Source organism: Orbicella franksi, chromosome 1 (genome assembly GCF_964199315.1).
Source record: "Orbicella franksi chromosome 1, jaOrbFran1.1, whole genome shotgun sequence".
Classification (NCBI taxonomy): Eukaryota; Metazoa; Cnidaria; class Anthozoa; order Scleractinia; family Merulinidae; genus Orbicella; species Orbicella franksi.
In genome coordinates, this window is record NC_138145.1 from 17,438,774 (window position 1) to 17,454,865 (window position 16,092).

At 38.4% G+C, this 16,092-nt stretch overlaps 2 protein-coding genes across 2 annotated transcripts; one reads left to right on the forward strand and one right to left on the reverse strand.

Annotated features, from left to right (window-relative positions):
• Positions 1-1,815: 1,815 nt before the first annotated feature.
• LOC145494103 (grpE protein homolog 1, mitochondrial-like) lies at positions 1,816-6,480 on the reverse strand. The gene is made up of 2 exons (XM_081473576.1): positions 4,941-6,480; positions 1,816-3,122 (listed from the first exon to the last, which is right to left on the reverse strand). Exons 1-2 carry the CDS (start codon positions 5,244-5,246, stop codon positions 2,700-2,702), a joined length of 729 nt encoding a protein of 242 aa, XP_081329702.1. The 5' UTR covers positions 5,247-6,480; the 3' UTR covers positions 1,816-2,699.
• Positions 6,481-7,266: 786 nt separating this feature from the next.
• Positions 7,267-15,539, forward strand: LOC145494094 (protein SET-like). The gene is made up of 7 exons (XM_081473568.1): positions 7,267-7,570; positions 9,398-9,520; positions 10,698-10,811; positions 11,248-11,412; positions 11,803-11,880; positions 13,166-13,387; positions 14,051-15,539. The coding sequence occupies exons 1-7, from the start codon at positions 7,319-7,321 to the stop codon at positions 14,225-14,227; spliced, it is 1,131 nt and encodes a 376-aa protein (XP_081329694.1). The 5' UTR covers positions 7,267-7,318; the 3' UTR covers positions 14,228-15,539.
• The last annotated feature ends 553 nt before the right edge of the window (positions 15,540-16,092 follow it).

Here is a 16,092-nt window from a genome sequence, read left to right on the forward strand (position 1 = left end):
TTTCTAAACAAAACAAACACAAATATTTGTTTGGGATGGGAAATGCATCCATTGCCAGTTAGCGCTAATCGGTGTGATATGAACTGATAACAATTTACGAAAACGAGTAAAAACCAACCGTGCTGAAAACAAAGACCAAGTAAGACCTAAGAATGTTAAGCTTCATGTAGCAATAAAAATCTAAACGAAAGAAATACTAAGATCAACATGATTACGCTGTTTGTTTAAAGGGTTTTTTTTTCCCGTAATATGCAAGACCTCCTTGATTTTTCAAGTCTGATTTTGAACGTTTTCGAGCCAATCAACGCTGGCCAATAACATCGAACTACCAAAGAACAGTTCACTGCAGACATTCTACTGACCTCCACTACCCTACCCCAACCTGCAGTTACTTGGCATGTCAAAACACGTGCGGTCGATTAGTGCATAACACAAAGATATTTGAAGAGATTGCTCTAGTACACCCATAAACCATCCTCCAGAAAACTTGATATCAAGATTTCAATTTCTCATACACGTGCACCAAATACATCAATCAGGGAACTGAGGTGAGGAAACTAAATGGTCAGTGCACGTCATTCACCTTGAATTTTGAGAGTTCTTGCCTTGCCACTATTGTGGTAAGCATTTAACTCTCATAACTGTAAAATTCTGGGAAGACTTCACTACTACTTTTAAGCCTGGTTCTTTTATGCCGCCGACATACCTGGGACATATGAGAACATTTATCGCCAAATCATAATCTATCCCAGGCATTGACCGCCGGCTTGTCTGCGAAGTTGAGCTGAGTTCAACTTTGCAGGCAAGCCGGCGGTTGTCGGCGGTTGTCGGCGGTTGTCGGCGATGAAAATTTTTTATGTGAACATCACCTGTGGACGCAACGTACTCCAGTAAGACGATTCGATCCATATTTACAGGTAAAATGGTTGAAAATTGCGCAATTCGATTTGCATTTCGCGCAAATTTGAGTACGTCGGCGATCCATCACAGATGCGCTGGGGACCTACTGGGACAGATCGCCGAACGTTGTCAGTTGCAACCGTCGACTACGTCGCAGATAGGTCGGCGGGATATGAGAACCAGGCTTTAACTGATCTGATGTGCAAAGACGCAGCTGGGAAAACTGTATGTAGGAAAGTAATGTCAACTTTGCAAAGATTCTAAGTTCTCAGTTCAACCCATGAATTATCATTTTCCTATTTTCTTTGTCTCCCTAGTTGGTCCTAGCTGTTTGTCATGTACTGTGTTATTTAAGTAATCTGATAATATTTAATCCGCCTATATTAGCCCAATGCTACCAGCGGATCAGTTTTACATTTGTGTTAATTCTTAAATTGAATTGAAATAAAGTATGTGTGTGTGTGTGATATGTGTACAAATGTGTTACATCAGCAGGGGGCGTCACTGGTGTTACAGGTATGCATTATTTATAAGTGCTGTGACATGTATATTAAAGTAGACTTGTTGGTCATGTGCCATCTTGGTACACTGAAATGCAATGTTAAATTAATTAATCAAATTAAATTAAATGTTAATTTGATTAAGGCTGTCTGGATTCTATAAATCTAAAATAATAATTGTTGTTTGAGAGGTATTCTTTTCATTAAAAAAGTATATATATGTAACAAATACACCTCTCAAAGATGGATTTGAATTGCATAAGATACAAAATGAAACACAGGTATTTCATTTTACAGCAAAACGTCCGTTAAAAAAACAGTAACAATATTGTGATCCTCAATCAAGAAAACGAGAATGTGACATTACAATGGCCCTCTCACATGAATATAATTCCATAGACAATGAAGTTATCCCCATAAAAACATTTATACATAATATATATGTGTAAATTATTATACATAATAGGCACCTCTGTACAATATGCTGATATTGGAACAATTATGCAAATATCAGTTAATACATATTTGAACATTCATTGTTATATGCTTATTGTTATAAAACACATGCAAATTAAAATAAATTGTCCCTGTTTACATTGTTTAAGCGAACGGTCCCCCATACATACATGTATTCTTAATTAGCCTGTGAACCAAACCTCAAATTTTAAGAAGGAGTTAAGAAAAGCAAATTATGAGAAAACAGTTCAGAGCCTGAAGTGCTGCATGCTTTCCTATGGTTGAGGACTTCCATGACCAACATGTGCCCTCTTTCATTTGGAGTAAATTTACAAAATAATGCTAAGGGTTGTAAAACACTTAGTACAAACCACATGGATTTTCTTTGCAGTCAGTGCAAAGAAACTGTCAAACTCCATGTATTCTTTCCTGTATTACAGGTTAGCAATAGAATGGCTAACAAACACGTCAACAAGACAGCCCAAAAACGTTTTTGCGGCCCTCTTCCTGGAGGCATCCTCAATCTTAACAAGAGGTCTCTGCCACCAAATAGAATTCTAAACTGCAAAGCCAATGTTACATGGCTGGTTGCAGAACCTCTCCAAATCTGTGCACCTGTAACATTTTCCTGCGCAGAAACTTGTAACAAAAGGAAATAAAAAGAAATGGGGATGACCGTTACAATAGTATATGAGCCTGATATAACAATAATAATCCATTTTTTGACTGGACATGCAAGAGTTCCTATAGGGATGCCAGCAATATTTTATTTTTCTCTGCAGCAGTATAAGCAAGATCAAATTCCAGAAGGTCATTTGTACCTAGCAAATAACATCTAATGCTCTATTCTTTCACAACACCCACAAGTGCCGGTCTCAGTGTCCTTCCGTGCAGTTTATATCCAACCTTTTCTACAATAGCAACAGTGCCTTTCTCTTTATCTGGAAGTGGAATCTGGAACAATGCTTCATGACTGTAGGGATCAAATTTTTCATCCAATGGGATGATTTTTTCAACACCATTTTTTTTGAAAACTTTTTGTAATTGAGCTTCAGTCATTAAAAGCCCATCATACAAGTTCTTCAATGAATCATTCTTTTCAATCTCTTCCTTTGGAACACTTTCCGTTGCTTTTGCTAAAATGTCTGCAACTTCAAGCAGGTCTTTTGAGAAGGTCTGAATTCCAAACAACCTAGCTTCTTCTACTTGTTTCCTGCTGCGGGAGAGAATGTTCTCATTATCAGCCAAGGAGCGTTTATACTTGTCCTGAAAAAGAAAACAATTGTCAGCAAGAATTTTTGTTCCATCAGTAGTGTTATTGATATTGCATCATCTGATTTTTGTTGCATCAGTAATGTTACTTATGTTATTACAAGTATTCATATTTGCTGATTCAGCAGTACAAATTTGGAGGGTACCTCTTTTAGACAGGAGGTCTACCGTCCTCAAATAATGAGGTAGATTCCTATCATTTTTTACTGCCCCTTTAAAAAACATGCAAAGTCTGTATGTACATTAACATCTGAAAAAGAATTGACTTGACTAAAGAATGCCAAACTTCACTTGTCCTCGATTCCCTTCTATGTAATTTTTGCAAATGTTTTTGGTATCAAACAGCCAATAATTACTTCTTTCTGATAGTTGTCCGAGAGAAAAATGAATCATAAAATCTTTTTCTTACTCTAATTTCCAATATTTGATCAGCTCTACACCCTTAAAAAACCAGTAGTCTCTTTTTGCACCTTTTTAACTATACTTTTTATGTTAATTCAAAGCATGTTTTATTTTTTAATATTATTATTGAGACTCTATCATTCTTGTGACATAATAATAAACCTTTTTAAATAATTCAAGAAAACTTCACACAAGTCCTCCTGCCTATATCTATGCATGTACCGGTACCTCCAAATGAATTCAGCCAAATATGATGAGAAAACACGTTCCCCTACTACAAAACTGGGTAGTTTGCAAAAGTCAATTCAATTCAAAATTTTGCTAACTTAAATTTCATATTCACAGACTATTAAATTTTAGTGTAAATCTACTAGTGTTCTATCATGGATACTGTTCTCTGATTGGCTATGCTACTCTTCTGTTGTAGATAGTAATCAGCATAGCAGTGAGCACTTGTTAACAAAATGATGGCGGCTTTTTTACACCTTTGAGGTGACTGTGACAAGGATTTAGAAAAAGTTTTAAATGACTAATAGACTTATACTAAAACAATTAGATTACAAGCTCGAGATTTCTATCCGTGATAGTTGACTCAGGCTGTTTCCCTCATCAACTATCGTGCGATAGAAATCTCGAGCTCACAATCTAATTGTTAAATGGACGACGAAGGATTTCACGTTAAAACCTTGCGATTGCAATTTTATATTCACTGCCTATGGAACTGCGACCTACAGTAGCAGAACAGTTCAATGCTCACTCTGATTCAAAATCATTGACTAAAGGAATGCAGACCACTGTAGAGACAGCCTGTGGTTACAATTCAGTTCTTTATCATGTTTGCTTCATGTAGTCCCCTATTATTAACTATGGAACAGAAACTTTAGATTAATGTACTTTCAGAATTATGATGGGTTATTCTGGAGTTGTTTCCATTTCTTTTTTAAGGGAAGACAGTGCAAAATGCAGTCATAAGATGGATGTTGATCTTCAGCATTTGGGTGTTCTTGAAAGGTACAGTATCAAATTCAATCAGTGCCTAAGGTGATGTAAGTTAACATTTTTTGGCATATAGTACTCAAAGTCATCGTGATATGACCAAATTGCATGTTACCAGATAATTTAACTTTGAACAGATACTGACATTCAAAGTTCTAGATGTACTACATGTGTATTCAATTGAAATGCCGCCCTTTGCACCGCCCTTTGCACCGCCCTTTGCACCGCCCTTTGCACCGCCCCTTGCCACCCTTTTGCACCCGCATGGGGATGAGTGAGTGGGTAATTAAAATTACTGTATTTTCTAGCACACATGCTTTTAGTTTGAAAATTAATATATCGCAAGATCATGTCAAGTTTATTATTATCAGTGGATAATACGTAACTCAATGATCTCACCAAGTTCTGACATACCTGAAGATCTTTTATTAAACTTTCCTTTTCTTTCAATAGACGATCGTGTTCACTTCCCTTTTCTTGCTCTCCAGATTCTGCTGCTTTCTTTTCAGCCTCAGACGTTTCCTGATCTACAGTCGCGTCGTCTTGTGATGAATTTCTGTCGTCTTTAGATGAATTCGATTTTGTGTCAGGACTTGACTGAGCAGAGCACAGCCTCAATCGAGTCCCAAATAATCGGGAGATTTGGGCATAATTCAGTGGTCTGAAATTCTCTGGCTGTAAAACAGCACCTCTAACGGCTACTATGGCAGATCTCAGCATCACTGGGATAGGAAATAACCTATAAAATAAGAAAAACTTTAGCTTTACTCCTTGCAAAGTTTAAAATTGCATCACTTCACGTGCGTATTTTTAAGCCGCCAAGTAACCGCTCCTATAGAGGCCGCTATTTCTACTGGGTACTTTTTGCCTTCGTCATGCCCCGGTCGCTTCCGGTTTCAGTGAAAAATTTTATAACTGTCCCCAAATTTATAGAAACAGCTCTATTCTTTAAATGAGAAACCAGAAACTGCAAGGGACCGCATACGATAAACGCTACCAACGTAGGATCTACAAGAGATCTGATCAGCCAAAAAATATATAAAGACAAACAATAGACTGCAAGACGTTTCGAGACACCAATATGACAAGAAGATCGCAACAGTGGACAGCTGTTTCGTCCTTCTTGGGACTCGTCAGCACTATGCAGCGAAGATATGTAACGCCAGCCCAAGAACCAACGCACATAAATTGCAAAATGACCCGTTCACTATATCAAGTTCCGTACTTTGAGTCACGCGCCCCGAAACACGCGTTACCACATCACGTGTTTCGGGGCGCAAGGAGACAAAGTGTAACGATTGTTGTCTCGAAAGGCACGTCCAGCCACATTTATTTTTTGCTTTTCGAGACACCAATCGCTCCAAAGCGTTTCAAAGCAATAAAAAAATTTATTTTGTTGATCAAATTTCATGGATGTGAAACAGGCGCGGAGCGAGGAAAATGGTAACCAATTTCCGAACTCAACGAGCTCCGAAGGCGCTAGCCTGCGTGGCAGGCCGTAGAAGGGAGGGAAAGGGTCAAAATGAGCGCGAGAGGATCGAGCACGCTTCGATGGAGGTCCCCTACCATCACGCGCTTCGCGCGCACGTTTTTTCCCTTTTCCCTCCCCTTCCCCGCAGGCTATGAAGGCGTAGGCGCAAGCTTCCAGAAGGGTCCGGGGCCATGTTTCCTCAGGAGTTGGTTTTGATTTTAACTCCCAAAAGTCCCTTTTCCTGGGTTTCTGAGTCTCTCTGAAAAATCTGACCGATTTGCGCAAAACGGGAAACCGATGTTGATCCGCGCCTGTGAAGTTTCCTGAGCTGATTTATTTAGCTCTGAAACCTGTCCCTGGAGGACTTTGACAGTTTTCCATCACATGCCCATCTGTACCGATATGAGTCTCAAAACAATTATCTCACTTAAGAAATCAGATCAGTGAAACTTTTATTTTTTGGTGCAAAATTTCTGAACTCTGGAAACACGCTATACACGTTCAAAATCATTCAGAAGCTTTAAGACTGAAAAATATGGTAACCTTTTAAATCACCCGAATTAAAACGGAGCATGCAGATGATGATGACGATGATGGTCAGGGACGGCGGAGCCTGGGTGGCTGGGGGGCTAAAATTTCAAGCAAAAAGTACATAAAATTATAATTTTACAAATATGCCCATACCCGAGCGCCTTTAAATCTCCGCCCCCAATTCAAAATACGCTTCGCCATGCCTGATGATCTCGATCTGAGCAGCATGTCTGGCGTGGCATTAATGAAGTTTATTTTTACTTTTAAATCATCATTGTTATTATATTATTATTATCGATATTATTACTATCATTATCATCATCATCATCATTATCATTACTATTATTATTATTACTACTACTACTACTACTACTACTACTACTACTACTACTATTATCATTCCATCATATCGAGAGACCTGAGAAAGATTGTACCCGCTGAACAGGCTGAAATGTTCTGATGAAACGCTTGAGTGAACCAAAACAAGAAGAGGATAAATTTGCATGACTTTTTGGCATCACAGAAAGCAAGTCGGCGATCGCCTAAACCTTTCTACAGATTACTTTTAGTTTTCAAATTTTTGAATTGTTTTATCGAAATTTGACAACGCTGCGCCATCCAATCAGGACCTCCAAAATATTGTCCTTGTTTAAAAGAGCGCCAAAACAGTTTTTACAGTTCTATGTGTCAGCGGACACCCCCAATCAGACAAGAAGAACGCGGGCATCCCCGAACTCAAGAAAGTTCGAAAACTTGGAGAGGGCTTGGAGAAATAGTCGTGTATTTTATCATGTCTAATCCAAGTGTAACTCCAAATAAGATCAGGAAGGTTGACCCTGTGGACGGAGCACAAAATTCGCACTCCGATCAGCAAGAAATCATCGAAGAAATCAATGCTGTGCAGAATCAAATAGACGCGCTAAATGAGCAAGCGTCCGAGGAGATTTTAAAGGTTGAACAGAAGTACAACCGACTAAGAAAACCACACTTTGAACAGAGAACAGACCTCACAAGGAGGATACCAAACTTCTGGATGACGGTCGTATCCTTTTGATATTTACAAATGCCAGCAAAATTAAAGAGGTTTGTATTATCCGCAGCTGAAGACCTGTGACATGTTGCCTGGAACTTTTTAGCATTCTAATGGCCTTGAATGATGATCTTTATTTATTACCTTGGATTGAATTGTTTCGTAATCTTCTGTCACTTAGCAGAATTTAAGTTAATTATTTCAATTTTACTACGTTGTAGATGTTCTACACGAGAAGATCGTTTGTAAAGTTAGTTTACTGAATGAACAATATTATTAATGCACGGCCCGTCTAGTTTATATTTGTACTCTTCGAGTAACGCAATGAGATTATCATATCCCGTAAGATTATCCACAGATTTCGATCACCTACTTATAACGTGTTTAAGGCATCTGTTAAAGTTGATTTTTTCTAAAATGAATTGATAATGCGTTCCCGTCTTGTTTCTGGGTAGTAATCTCTGACCACAAAGTTAATTTTGGCTATTTTTATTTCGAGGTGACTCTAACGTACCCCATTAACTAACTACGGGGGATTAAATTTTTGAAGAAAATAGTCATGTAGACTTTTTGTTTTTAAATCTGTATTTGAACTTGTCCAACCGGGCTAATCTTGCCAAATGTGAAGTCTTTGATTAGTCAGGGGAGATGCAAGGCGAAATTTCAGAGATCTTTGGCAGAGTCAACTTTGACTAACGAAACAAAATGGAGGTGAACCAGAACAACGCAATCCTAGTGCCCAGTCCCCATCATAACCATTCTCGGTCATTAAAGGACAAATGCATGCCGGTTTCAGTTTGCTGCAATTATTTTTTGCAATCAATGCAATTTATCATACTCCTTTTTTCATGTTCTGACTTGATATCCAAATTTCCCTTGAAATTACACAGAATAATACAGTAAACAGCAGTAGCCAGCAGTAGACATATAAGAACAAGTGGATCAAGAACATCAAGCTGAAAGTTGGCCAATATAAAGTACCATATTCAGCCTGATAAAAAAGCATGTTTTTTATATAAAAAGAAAGAGGATGCCAGAATAAGGAAGCACTCATATTAAAGTAACATGGTATTAAATTACTAATTAACAATTAGATTATGAGCTCGAGATTTCTATGAGGTCATAGTTGATGAGGCCAAAGGCCGAATCAACTATCACCTCATAGCAATCAAGAGCAAATAAACTAATTGTTTTAGTAGAATTCTTACTAAAATTTACTTGAAATGACAGCTTTCAATTATTTATTGACATATAATTAAACTTTGCGCCTGGAAAAGATAGTTCGGATTGAATTGCTATTTAAAATTGAAGTTGTATGTGCACGCGCATCAGTTTTGTCAATAATTTCAACTTTTTTGAAAGTTAAGAAACCATAAATGTCCTTCGTTTAGACTTCTAATTAGATTATTCATTTGCATCAAAAACTTTGGAAAAATGAAAAAAACTTTGCCATTTCCTAGACGAACTCTAGCCACTGCACACTAATGGCTGATAGTGTTGAATGGCTCAGCCAATCAGATTGCAGCATTTGCATTAGTATACAAGTAGAATTCTACTGATAGTATTTAGTTGTTTTGATTATTATTTTAACTTTTTTTTAGTGTACATATAAGTATTAAAACATCGTATGTTAATTAAACCTCTAGTAATGTATAATGTAAACAAATTTTAAGGACATTTTAAGAACACTTTCAGGCTGATTCCTCACTAAGCACCCAGTAAATAAGAACTTGATCAGCCTGAACCCTGAAATCATAGGTTGTTATACATGGATGTTTACTGCATTATGATAGTCAGAAAAAACTGGAAGAACAATTTCCTTGACATATTGGTGCACAGTTTATAAATCATCCCCAGATGCAAATGTGGATTGATGAAGAGGATGAGGAAGCTCTACAGTACATGACATTTCTAGAAGTTGAAGAGTTTGAAGACATCAAGTCCGGGTACAGAATAAAGTTTGTAAGTGTTCCCAATTAGAGTAGCCTCCTACCTAGGTGCCCTTAATGCTCGTTGCACACTCTTTCTCCTTTGTTGGACTGTTTACAGTCTTTGCTATGTTGTATTTCTAAATTTCTTTAACTGATTATGTGGACGTCTTTTTTTTCTAACTGAATGTGTTTCTTTCGGCAAACTTAACTATCAATATAATACTCTTGAACCCAGTTTTGTGAACGTAACTATATAAAGAGGAGATGCTTACATGTATTTACTGAGGCATCAATTTATAAGACTTACCAGAATTTCATAATATACGACATATGTATGATATATATATTATATTATATCTTTGGAGGGAGATCACACCTTGTAGTTTGGTAACTTTTGCATAGGGACTTTCCCCAAGCTACTGGCCAGTATTTTGCACTTCACAGTCATACATCTTAATGAGGGGGGCGTTTTGATTTTCAGTTTTGCAGTTTTGGCTATTTTTACATCGGTTTTTCAGTTTTTGTACCAAAAAGCTTCAGTTTTTTGGTTTTAGTGTTCATTGTGGTTTGCAGATTTTCCGATTATTTGGTTTTCGATTTTCATAAAAAATACTGGTGGGTTTTCGGAATTTGTATCTGATGTGGTTTTTGGTTTTTCCTATTTGGGTTCTGGTTTATCTTCGATCTTAGCACCACCACTGATCTTGAAAAGCCATGAAACACAAAAGTTATTGGGACGAATGCATATGCTCCTCTTGTCACCATTGTATCAGATTGATTAGGGTTTTGATAATTGGGATGTGAAAATTTATTGGTTTTGATCAAATTTTGTTGCGGTTTTGGACGATTTTTTTATGGATTTGCAGTTTCTGTAGACCCCAATGCCCTCCTCCTTTACCTTAAATGTTAATGTTGCCCAATTACACCTTTGAGGTGTTTGAGAGGTAAGTAAGGCTTTGTCAATACATATACTCTGATTCTCTTCTCAAGGTTTGTGGGAAGATAAGTGAGGTTTTACACTCTACATGTAGTGTGCACAACCCAAAGCCGTGAAATAATGTGCCATATTAAGCCTGCAATGCCACTATCACACTATTCCTTTGTTTGTTTTTATTACTGTGTCACCTTTTGCTCCATTGTATAATGTGCTGCCTTTGTAAAATATCGAAAACTAAAGCCTAAGTGATATTCTTCTATCATCTTTGAAGGGTTTTGCAGAAAATCCATATTTTACCAATGAAGTCCTTTATAAAGAGGTAATTCTTAATGAGCATTGTGACCAGTCAACCAGGGCTACTCCCATCAAGTGGAAAGCAGGAATGGTAAGAAGTATTCTAACCTGTAATTATGTTTAAATATACGTAACTACATTAAAATGCAGTCCACTGACAAAAGCTAAGTAATTTCAGCTGTGAATTGTCCAAGGGAATTATACCCAATTAACATACAGATGTTCATTTTCTCCCATGTACTAAGTTTGCACAGTTTTCATAATTTTGATTTGGCTATTATTTGTACTATATGCTATATGATACAGTATATGATTGATTAATTGATCCATCCATCCATCCAGTCAGTCAGTCAGTCAGTCAGTCAGTCTGTCCGTCCGTCCGTCCGTCCGTCCGTCCGTCCGTCCGTCCGTCCGTCCGTCCGTCCGTCAGTCAGTCAGTCAGTAATGGACTGTGTAGTTGTTAATTTGTTTCTGTACAGCCTCATTCCTAACACTTTTTTGAATGTTTTACATGTATGCCACGACAGGACCTGACTCAGCGGTACAATCAACAGAACATGTTAAAAGGACGGAAGAGGGGCCATGAAGAACCCCAAAGTTTCTTCAGCTGGTTCACAGACCAGGATTCTGGAGATGAGTTAGGAGAAACGATTAAAGATGAAATATGGCCAAACCCTCTTCAGTATTTCTTGGTATGTTGTGTTGTGTGACCAGTAGTTCATGTAAGATAAATTAACAAAGTAGACTGTCGTGCTTGTTCTTCATCAAAGAAGTGACAAGCCAAGTTTAAAATTTATCTCTTGCAACAAAATGATATATTTAAGTGATGTCCCGAGGCAGATTTTAAAACGTCTTGCCGCACTTGAAGGTAAATTTCAAATTGTTTCATAACCTGTTGTCAGAAGTATTTTCTCAAAACCTGACACAATGCATCAAACACTGCTTTCAGTAAACTATGCCTCATATTACTTTGTACTAGACTACAGTAAAAAAAGAATTAATGATAGTAATAGTTTGCTTCCTGTGTCAGTATGAAGTGTCTTAGGGTAAAATGATTAAGAATGGTTGCCGACATATTCTAGGGAACTTCAAATAGTGGACTTCAGGAAGAGAATGAGGAAGATGAAGAGGATATTGACGAGGATGAGTCAGAGGATCAGGTAGTTAATGTATATGCTGTTGAGAATAGCTTAATATGCATTTAATATTGAAAAAAAATTCTGCTAAGTCTCGGTCTCCTCCATTTATCATTTCCAGTGTGTGTCAGCACATTCTGAGTGCAGTGTGCCTTGAACTTACAACCACAGCCTGCTTAGTGTAAGATGCTAGTCTTCCTTTATTTCTTATAAACAGGGCAGGAGAATTTCTGGAATTTCCTTGCTTCGACCCTCAACATTAAATTTTGTCACTTACAAAAACCAGTTCACCACTGAAAGTGTTCTGTGCACAAATATTTGTATACCTGTATGGTCCTCCTCACCTCCTAAAATAAGCAGAATGATACACTCTGCAATGCAGGTTCTTGAATTATTACAGAATCTACTCACTACTCATCTGAGTAGTAAGTAGATCAATTAATAATAAATTATTAGCTAAATTATTCAATGTTTTTATGCTACAGTGCACAGTATTACTCGATAGACCTTTCCAACTTGGGTGATTTGTTTTCCCATTGTGGTTAAATGTAATTTAAGCTAAGTTAAACGCGAAACAATGCTGGTCAGCAGCCTTCCCCTGTTTTGGACATGCGCAGTGGTGTGGGGTCTGCTGGGGGTTGTGTGGCATGTGATCTTTTAATTTCTAGAAAATTGATCTTTTATCCATCTAAAATTATTACTCATTCATATACACATAACTGTTTGAAAATTTGAAAGCAAGAATTCTCAAGAGCGCCATCACATAGTATGAAATGGGGCAACAAACTGGCCAAGCTAAAGAGGTCTATTGACTGATCAATTGATTGTTTGACTGATTGATTGAATACCTAGCACTTTTAGTATTTTCCCAGTTACATAGGTTTTTACTACAAGATCATCCTTGTGCATGTAGCATAACAGGCAACGATCCTTTGAAAGTCTGTGTAGAAATCATTATTCTGGACACAGGATTAAGCAGACTGGGTTCAAGTCCTGGCCAGTGTCATTGCTCTTCGGAGAGGCACTTTACTCAAGCAGTTCCTGTCTTCACCCTGCCGTGTACAGCTGTATACATGGGCTCTGTCAAATTCAATGCTAAGGCAGGCGTAATCCAGTGACAAATAGGCATCTCATCTAGAGGGGGGGTGGGGAGTAAGAATAATCCTAGCTGTAGTTGCTTAATGCTAATCAAACAGGTATATGCCCCAGCCTGATAACTCATAAGCCACTTAGGATTTCAGATAGACTTGCATTAGTAACCTTTACTGTCCAATTGCATCTGAAGCCTTTGGCCCATGTCTGTCAACAGGATGATGTAGTTGTGGTGGATGACGGGGAAGACGACGACGAAGGAGACGAGGAAGAAGGAGAAGATGAGGAGGAAGAGGATGATGAAGAGGAAGAGGAGGAGGAAGTGGTTGTTGAGGAGGGAGAAGAAGAAGATCTGGCGGAAGGAGAGGAAGGTGAAACACCAGTAGTGTACGAGCTAGAAGAAGAGGAGGAAGATGTTGATGAAGACGCTGAGCAAGCGGTAAGCGTAGAAAAAGCTATTGGATTATTAAAATAGTCCGCTTGCAACGCAGGCTAGGAAGAGAAGGAAACCGTGAAGACTTGAAGACTTACATTGAAGACTTACATGTTGACAGAGTCGACCGTATTGCTCGCCCTTGAACTGTCTTGAACGACGCTTTTTCTTTCCCTTCCCGCCCTTTTCTTTTTTTTCTTTTTGCGATCAGTCATTATTAAAATTACGATGAATATAACTAACTGTTAAGTGGGGCTTGGCCATAGTAACGGGTCAATGCGCCCGATGTCAGTTCGCCCGGACTAAAAGTCCCCGCGCCCGAACTGAAAGGTCAAAGAAGGATGTGTTAATTTTTCTTTCTTCAAGCTAAACGAACGAAAAAGACAACATTATGGGTATAATGAAACAAAAGTACTTACAGCATGCCCATTTCTCGTTCTTTAATCCATTGACCACGGAGCTAACAGTCGTTACGAACCGACTATCCGTCTGCACGAAACTGACTTTCGGGCGAAACGACAGCATTTCTTGGCCCTCGTCGCCCGAGAGTCATAATTAACAGTTCCCTTTGAAAATCATCAGCCCGCTGTCGAGGATGATTTATAATGGATTATTAGAGGAGGAAAAGACATTTAATGTGGAACGTATTGTTCTTGTCTTCTTCTTAAGGATGATCAGGTTCTTCTAGACCCAGAGGGCGAGGAAGACGACGACGACGACGACGAAGACGAGGGAGTTGAACAAGACGATGACGAGGAGGGAGAAGAAGGCGAGGATGATGAGGGTGAGGAAGGAGAAGACGACGACGATGACGAAGGAGAAGAAGAAAAGACAACAACGGAATGACGAACTACTCTTTTTACGTGTATTTAATATATATCATGAACTGAGACGAACATGGCAGATGCTTAAGTTTCACGCTCTAGCCAAAGTAACTTTTCCCCCTTACTATAGAACTTACGCTCGTAGTTTTTGTTTTGAGTTAGCAAACCACATCTCACTGTTTTATAAAATTCCTATTTTTATATGTAGTTTTTCACCACGTTTGCCTCCGTTGAAGAGGTTTGCGTGACCTGTTTGGCGTGATACGAATGCACTGTGTATAGTCACGAGTCACACCAACTGTCTGTGTTGAATCGTTAATCCCAAAAGAAATACTTACTAGTTAATACCTCCTGAAATCTTAACTCTGTTGATCGCGGATTTCTGAATAGGCAACACTTGACATTCATCCCAGAGTTAATGGCATGTGTAAATAAAAGGTGTGATGATTATCCGAGAGAGGTACATGTCATCCCAGGAATGCTCGTTATCCCAGGGATGTGTTTGTCATCCCACATCCAAGCTATCTCGGGGATGTGTGTTACCCCAGGGTTATGCATGTAATCTCAAAATTCCCAGGTATGGGGATGCGGATCAGTGTAAGGATATTTTGTCCTGGGCTTTCGATGACCTGCGTTGACAAAAACTAGGAAATTCGTGAATAACTTTAAGTGATGCCGTTTGTGTTATCGAGACAGTGTTAGAATGACCAGTGTCAGTATATCAGATAGATTGGCCAGTGTTGTTATGGCTTTTGTAAAATTATTCACTAATCAGACAACAACTACACAAGTAATAAAATTAACCAATCACAAGCACGAAGAAGCGCGGGAAAACATGTGACCTGCGACAAGCGAGGGCAGGAAAACACGTGACTGACAGCAAGTTGTTATAAATAGTAATCGCGATTGGTTTTGTTAGCTGTGATTGGTTAAAGTAGATTGTAACAGCATCTTCAGCCAATTTATATCCAGCTCAAGTTCAGCAAGTACAAACCAAGCAGACACGATTATTTTCCTTATTTTATTCCAAAACCACTCGCCTTCTATTCATCGGAGACATTCTTGGCAATGTTTTCTGGCTCTCGAGTTATAAAGCATTGTTAACTCAAAGCCCGAAATTCTCTCGGGATTTTGAATTGAATTACTCTTAGTTGCTGTCTGGTGGGTTTTCGCTATTCTGAGCTGTTTCCCTTAAGTCATTTCCGGAGCACGATATTCATAACACTAATGTGAACACCTAACAGAGTTATACACGCGAGACTGGCATCGTGTGATTGCCATAACTTATTGTATACTTTTATTGATTTAAAATAAAACTGAAGGTTTTAATACAACTGCATACGAGTTTTGTTGTGCATCTCAAAGCGTTTTCTCATTATGCCTGAAACATTTCCACCAAAAGCCCTCATAGCATCCATGGCCCGATTTTGACGGGAACTGCAAGTACCACAATCAAGTACAAGACACGATTCCGTTTTTTGCTTTATGCGAGGTGAGCAATTAACAGAAAAATTCAACAGCAAAATACGGAGAATTGAAACCTTATGTGGGAAACCTTTATATTTTCTACCGAGCTTTCATGTTTTGTTCAAGTGATCCATTTTACATTAAACCTTATAGTTTACAGACAACTAATAGTCATTTGCCTCGTCACCAGAACTCACTTTGGGATTTTACTCTCGTTTGGGCGCTCAGGACAGAATGCAGATGAATTCTAAAAATAACGCGGCCACTGACAGACAAGATCGATCAGGCATGATATTTTCAAGCTCACTATAGTTCATTTAAGCAAGGTATCTTATCAGGTAAAAATTGATTGAGCGTATGTTATCAAGCTTTCTTTATTTCTGCCTTGGGAAGGTTTTCCTCCTTCCTATTTGCAATTGT

What these genes read in the sequence shown, in the direction of transcription:
- LOC145494103 (XM_081473576.1), bottom strand. Translation starts at nt 5,246, where the DNA reads ATGCTGAGATCTGCCATAGTAGCCGTTAGAGGTGCTGTTTTACAGCCA. An exon ending in GTTTAATAAAAGATCTTCAG is followed by an intron (nt 3,123 to 4,940) that starts GTATGTCAGAAC and finishes TTTCTTTTTCAG; the next exon opens with GACAAGTATAAACGCTCCTT.
- LOC145494094 (XM_081473568.1), top strand. Translation starts at nt 7,319, where the DNA reads ATGTCTAATCCAAGTGTAACTCCAAATAAGATCAGGAAGGTTGACCCT. An exon ending in TCAAGTGGAAAGCAGGAATG is followed by an intron (nt 10,812 to 11,247) that starts GTAAGAAGTATT and finishes ATGCCACGACAG; the next exon opens with GACCTGACTCAGCGGTACAA. An exon ending in ACCCTCTTCAGTATTTCTTG is followed by an intron (nt 11,413 to 11,802) that starts GTATGTTGTGTT and finishes GACATATTCTAG; the next exon opens with GGAACTTCAAATAGTGGACT.